The sequence below is a fragment of the Gracilinanus agilis genome, chromosome 6, assembly GCF_016433145.1.
Source record: "Gracilinanus agilis isolate LMUSP501 chromosome 6, AgileGrace, whole genome shotgun sequence".
Lineage (NCBI taxonomy): Eukaryota > Metazoa > Chordata > Mammalia > Didelphimorphia > Didelphidae > Gracilinanus > Gracilinanus agilis.
In genome coordinates, this window is record NC_058135.1 from 42,431,571 (window position 1) to 42,438,715 (window position 7,145).

Sequence of the window (7,145 nt, forward strand, 5' to 3'; positions counted from 1 at the left end):
TTCCTTTTAAAGTCACATCTCAGAAGTGGGCAGCTGGGTAGCTCAGTGAATTGAGAGCCAGGCCTACAGACGGGAGATCCTAGGTTCAAATGTGACCTCAGACACTTCCTAGCTGTGTGACCCTGGGCAAGTCACTTGACCCCCATTGCCTACCCTTACCACTCTTCTGCCTTGGAGCCAATACTCAGTATTGACTCCAAGATGGAAGGTAAGGTTAAAAAAAAAATCACATCTCAGAGAAGAAACTGAAGAGTTTTTTATGTTTGGGGAAACTTCCTTTGAATTAGACTTTTCCCAGAAGTGAGATATGGGTGCAGCCTTGGAAAGTACACATTTCGAAATCACAGCTTTTGGCTGGATGTTGTAGAGAACAAAAGCGACAGAACCATTTAAAATTTGAGACTTGTGGTTTTTACATTAAAAATCAATCCTGGGGCAGCTAGGAGTCTCAGTGGATTAAGAGCCAGACCTAGAGATGAGAAGTACTGGGTTCAAATGTGACCTCTGACAATTCCTGGTTGTTTCCTCATCTATAAAATGAGCTGGAGAAGGAAATAGCAAACCACTCCAATATCTCTGCCAAGAAAACCCCAAATGGGGTCAAGAAATGTCTGCCACGACGCAAATAACTAAGCAGAGGAAAATACTGAGCTAGCCAAGAGACGCCCTGTAAGAGTACATCTGGAATATTGTGCTCAGCTCTGGGTACCACGCTTTGTGAAGGACATTGACAAACTAGGGGGGAGAGAGCAGAATGTTGGGAGGACTGGAGACTAGGCCATATACAAAGTCCACTTGTTTAGCCTGGAAAAGGGAAGCTGGGGTTACCCTTATCATTTTGGTTGTCTTCAGGTAATGTGAAGCACTGTTCTGTGAAAAGGGGATTCAATCTGATCTCCATGACCCTAACAAGCTAGATCTAAGAGTAGTGGGTAGAAAAGATGAAATTGTTCATGTAAGGAAAAACGTTTTACCATACCTGACCAAAACTTAAGTGGACTATTGCCATGGAAGGTAATGATGGAAACACTAGAGATCTTCAGTCAGATGGCCATTTGTCAGAAATGTGGATGGAGACACTTTCAGGGGTGGGCTGGATGAGAGAGCTCTGAGGTCCTTTCTGACTTTGTGATTCTGAGGTTAGCTAACCAGTAAAGCAGAGTTTGATCACTCTAACCCAGTGCCCTGGTCATTGATCTCAGCCCTCTTTATCAATAGTGATATCCAGGGGATGGGGGGGGGGGAAGGGGGGGGAAAGGAAATGACTTAAGTAATAGCAAGAAGATAATAAAATAATATCCAGAGAAAAATACTGAAAAAAGTAGCACATAGTATCTTCAAGTCAGAGGACTTTATTCTGAATCTTGATAAAGCTGTTTTTTTTTGTTTGGAATACATTTTCAAATGAAAAACATTGTCATTAATCCTCTCTGTTGTGGAACATTTCAGGCAGTGGGTGGCAAAAGAAGATCCTCTTTTTACATCGAGAGGTCAGATTGTAATTATTCACCATGGCATATGGTTTGCCAAGAAAGCACACAGTGAAATCAATTCTGCGTGGAAGTTGTTACAACGTGTGAGTATTAAATAGAGGAATAATAGGGTAATAATAAAGTTCCGAAATACACTCACCTTTCTAGTGGCATCAGACAACTTTTCTCACATCTTCATCCATATCTACTGTGAAAAACAGATTGTTGGTCCCTCTTCCTTCATCTTAGAAAAATTAATCTACTTTCACCCACCATTGCCTTCTGGCATGTTCTGTAAGTGTACCTTTTGGAATATCCTTTTTCTGTAAGAATCTGACCATTCAAATGCTCTTGGGCCAGAAGATCTGTCTGAAGGGAAGGAAAATCTCAAGAACTCAATGATCTGGATTTTAGATGTAACTACTGTTCTTTCACAGTTGCAATACATCGTTGTAAAGTTCACATTTGAAGATTACCCATGGGTTACACATTTGACTATCATACCTGTCATATGAAGACAACTTTAAAAGAATAGTAGTATATGTAACCATAGGGTACACTAGTTTGCAATCTTTGTGAATTTTCCTATACTCATTTGCTTCATTTTTCTCCCGTCTACATTCTGTGTATTTATATTTTATAGAGAGAGATTTCTATTTTATTTCTATTTTATATTTTAAATATTTACATTTTATTTTACATTTATTTATTTATATGTCTTCTATTTATATTCATATTATAAATCAATTTAATTTTACTTAAAGAATTTTAAAAATTGCCTTTGAAATAGAGATGCCCTTGGGATGTCATGAAACCATTACTAGAGTATTTAGTGTAGCTATTTTGAAGTTTGAAGTATGTATGGACCTTAATTTGAATGGTAGGTAAAAAGTTTCATTATAACAAACTCCATTACAAAGAATTCATTCTAAATGAAGTAATTCCATAACTTGGTGGCTATCCCATTAGCAATAATACTTTGTTGATCTGGTGTTATAAGAAATTATGTACCATAAATAATCTGGGCACTGGGGAATACAGGGTTAATCAGAGCTTTTCTATAGTTATTTTAGTTAGCTAAGATTTCTATGGCACTTTAAGGTTTACAGAGCATTATAGCTAAGATAAATGAGGCTCAGAAAGATGAAGTGATCTGTCTCAGCCCAATGGCAATAGTAGGATATGAATGCAGGTCTCCTGACTCTGTCCTTCTTACCTCAAACCACTCATAAAAACTAAAAACTTTAAAAATTAAAGGTTTGGGTTGATGAAAAGGTAGATGTGGTAACTTGCATGACAACTCTCTTTTCTCTCCCAACTGGGTTCAAAACATTTATTTTCCCTTGGGGAATTCTATGAAGGAGCTGGATATAGTGCCATAATCTAAGATTATAATTTATAGGGACATGTAGTTTGTGCTATGATCTTCTTTTTAATATTAACAAAACATCCTCTTATACAGGGTGGCCAATAAATATAGAATCTGTTTCAGTGTTAAAGTTTTCTCAGGTTTCTTAAAATGTGATAATTCCCAAAGTTAACCCAGATCCTTCGCTGACCCAAGTGTTACAAATGTATTTGATAAATTATGGTATATGATTGTGTGAAATACTCTTGTGCTATAAGAAAACATGAAGAAGTCAGTTTCAGAAGAGTGGGAGAAGGGAGCTGCATAGCTCATTGGATTGAGAGCCAGGCCTAGAGATGGGAGTTCCTGGGTTCAAATCTGGCCTTAGACACTTTCTAGCTGTGTGACCATGGGCAAGTCACTTAACTCCCATTTCCTAGCCCTTACCACTCTTCTGCCTTGGAGCCAATACACAGTAAGCCAGTATTACAAGACAGAAGGTAAGGGTTTTAAAAATAATAATATATTAAAAAATAAATAAATAAAAATAAAAATAAAAACAAGAGTGGGAGAAGAGATATGAACAGATACAAAGAAAGTGAGCAGAAAGAGAACAATGTGTACAGTAATAGCAATCCTGTAACATCAACTGTGAAAGATTTAGCAACTCTGATCAATAAAATGATCCATAACAATTTCATGGGACTCAATGATGAAAAAGTCTATCCACTTCTAGAGAAAGAACTGATGGGGACTCCAAGTCCAAACTGAAGCATATTTTTTTCTCTTTTTTTTTCTTGCAACATAGCTATTGTGGAAATGTTTTGCATAATTTCATTTTTATAATGGGTACTATATTTCTTGTCTTCTCAATTGATGGGAGAGGGGTGGAGGGAAGGAAAGAATTTATAATTGAAAATAAAAATTAAAAACCAAGTGTACTTATTATATCCAAATTCTGTTATAACAGAATAATTTAGAAAAACTTTTATTAAAAGCTCCATATTGGCTTCTTAATAGTCTGTATTTGAAATTGTTTTTATTAAGAGTAAAATAGCCTTATTTCTAAACATTGGATAGTTAACAGATTCTTAAGCCCCATGGGTGAAATGTGGCTAAACTCTATGGAGTTGATACTACAGAAAAAAAATTCTTATAATGTAAGAAAAATGCAATATGTATGAAAATGCTAAATATAGGTCTTTCTTTTTTCTTGGTATATTTGGTAACATCTAGTTTGTCACCCTATACAGGGGTGGGACCAGTGGTGGAACACAAGTATATCACAACAAGAGGTTTCTCATGGCATTTTCTGAGGTCTTTGAGGTTACACTGTTAGTTGAGAATCTGTGAAAGTAATCAGTTGTGGAAGAATCAAAGAGAGAGCATAAAGGGGCAAAAGGCAGATCTGTATATTGTCAAGAAGGTCTTTAGCATGGACCCAAATAGACTAATGCCATGGACAGACTACCTAAAGGAAGAAACTGACAAGCTCAAGAGTATCCAGAATGGGGTAACCAGGGAAGAGCCTCAAGTATCTATCATATGAGGATCAGCTGAAGAAATTGAGGGTGGTAGAAGTTTTAGGGGAACATAATATTTATGTCATAAAAGGATTAAGGCTTGTTCTGCTTGACCCCAAAGAATCATCCAACTATGATCCAGAGGTAGAAGAGGCAAAAAGGTTATCCTGGACTTGATGTCAAGAAATGCTTCAAATAATGAGAACTATCCCAAAGTAGATGGAAAGTCAAGCTGTCTTGGGAGGAAGTAATGTGACCCCTTTACTTAAGGGGATTTCAGCAGAGATTGGGCATCCCTTTGATTCTTTGTCAGATATGAATTTGGACTAGATGGTAATTGAGGTCCCTTCCAATTCTGAAATCCCATAGTTTGATAGAAGGTTGGTGATGATTCAACAGCAAATGATATAAAATAAAATAGTGGGAACCTCAAACCAAATAGATTTTGTTTCATATTTACCCATGAATTAGAGAGGCAAATGTTGGAATGTACATATACTTAGGGAAGCTGGCAGACAGCAAAAAGTAGCTATATCCAAGAACCGAGACACATGAAGTTCTATGTTATTATTATACAAAGTATGTGCTCTACTAACCAAATTAGCAATCCTAGGAAGTCAAAGAATAGGCTGAATATACAATGTACATTTTATTGTAGCTTTCTATATTTTTGTATTTTAACTAATTCACAGTATCCACTTGTTTCTTCCACAGTCAGGAGCCCTGGGAACTTGCCTTGCTTACAAAGACCTTGTACAACAATATTGCAAATATTGGAGTACCTCTTTTTGAAGATATTATTTATGGCCGTTCTTTTAAAACCGTTCGTGGAAAAAGGACTGAGGATATTGTACTCCCCACAGCAGAAAGTAAGCTCCTTATGTACTTCAAAATTGTATATTTTGTCACATTTTTCATGTTGGTTAACATATGTTTAACTTAATCTAGACATTCTCCAGCAAAAATTATCAAATGAACTTAACATGCATATATACACTCTCCTGTTCTCTAACACACTGCCCAGCACATAGTAGTGACTCAGTGAAGATGATACACCCTGTATATTAGGTATTCAGGATATGATTGGCTAAGAGTAAAGCAAAAAAATCTTTTTTTTGCAATTTATGTTTGATAACTATTTGTCTGTTTTCTATTTGTCACATCTGTCCCCTTCCCTTTATTCACACAGCACCAATCTAGTTTAGTCCTTACATCTTACCCAGACAATTAATTACATCCGAATTGTCTCCCTACTTCAATTTCTCTTTCCTCTCCAATCCATCACCCACACAGCTGCCAAATTACTATTATAAACATTCAGGTCTAGGCCATTTCATGCCCCTGCTTGATAAACCCTAGGAGCTTCCTATGGCCACTGGGATCAGGTACAAACTCCATTACATAGCATTAAAGCCTGGTTTCTGCCTACATTTCCAAGATTTTTGCACATTATTCCCTTTCATACATTCCTGAGCCTGGCCAAATTATTTTTCTTGTATAAATAGCTTTCCATTTCTTTTCTCTCCTTTGCATCTTAGTCTCTAGCTTCCTTCAAAACTCAGCTTAAGTGCAAAGATTTTGCTCATTCCCTCAGCTGCTAGTGCCTGTTTCCCAAGTTAACAATTTAATTTGTACATGTTTTATATTGATTTGCATAAATTAAATTCCTTGATCAATTTGCCTGTTTCACTTGTTTTCTTATGTGTTGTCTATGTGTATGTATTTGTTTTCCATCTGAATATAAGCTGCTTCATATCAGGAACTGTTTTATTTGTATCTTTGTATGACTATCATCTAGCCCAGTGTTTGGCACACAGCAGGTACTTAATAAATACTTGACTTGACCTTTTTGGTTTTTGTCTTTAGTGATAGAAATTGAAAGGGCATATGAACTGAAACGCTTAAAGGAAATTGAACTTCGGAAAAATGCAGGAGATCAAGTTCAGGCTATGCTAAAAGACAAGAAATTTGGCTTAAGAAGACCTCTTCCACCCAAAAAGTGAAGATCATTTTAATGTTTAGAGGCATGCTCCTTTGTCTTCCTATCCAAAGGGGTTGAGGGGATCCAGAACCATTCACTTTATAAAACATCACTCAGTACAAAAAATAATCAATAATGAATGTTATCTTGGTGGGTGAACAGGCTCCCCTGAAGATACTTCACCTGGAAACACAATACCCAATCCACACCATCCCCTGTTGCATCTTTTCTTTGGGCTCTCAGCCTCTAACACTGTAAGTTGTTAAAAAAAAAAAAACAGCATTAGTTGAGGAAATTGTACCTTTGCACTAATGATTAATTGTAGTAGTGGAAAAAAGTCAGAGTGTACTAATAAGTAATAGAATGCCAAATCAGGTGCCTGCATCAGCGTGGGGAGTTACTTCATTTCACTTCACATTCATTATTTCTACACCAATGCATTTTAAAATATAAAAAAATTAATTTGGCTTATGATAATTTTTTATTTTGAATTTAATAATCATTGAAACAGATGTGTTTCAATATACAAAAAAGGAAAGAAATTTTTACTTAAAATGAATTTTTCTTGGGTTTGTGTATGTTTATATTATGTGTATATATATGTAATATATGTACATAGCTAATGAATGAGATGGCAGAGTAGTAACAAAATGCTCTATATATTTTTGTCCCCCTCTATGCTTTTTAATTTTTTGTGCACTTAAAAAATTTTGTTTAATTGATACTATTTTGAATTTTTAGCATGCTAAATTTTCCTCACTGTCCCTCACCCTGCATAGCCAAGCTGTTGCCAAGATCTGTTGGTTTCACTTATATAACAT

The 7,145-nt window shown here is 36.0% G+C and overlaps 1 protein-coding gene across 1 annotated transcript in view; it reads left to right on the forward strand.

Annotated features, from left to right (window-relative positions):
• C6H4orf36 (chromosome 6 C4orf36 homolog) overlaps positions 1-6,346 on the forward strand; it is a 9,593-nt gene extending 3,247 nt beyond the window's left edge. The window contains exons 2-4 of the mRNA XM_044680536.1: positions 1,450-1,576; positions 5,058-5,212; positions 6,210-6,346. Of these exons, the coding sequence (XP_044536471.1) occupies positions 1,512-1,576; positions 5,058-5,212; positions 6,210-6,346 (357 nt within the window). The 5' untranslated portion in view covers positions 1,450-1,511. The remainder of the gene's footprint in view (positions 1-1,449; positions 1,577-5,057; positions 5,213-6,209) is intronic.
• The last annotated feature ends 799 nt before the right edge of the window (positions 6,347-7,145 follow it).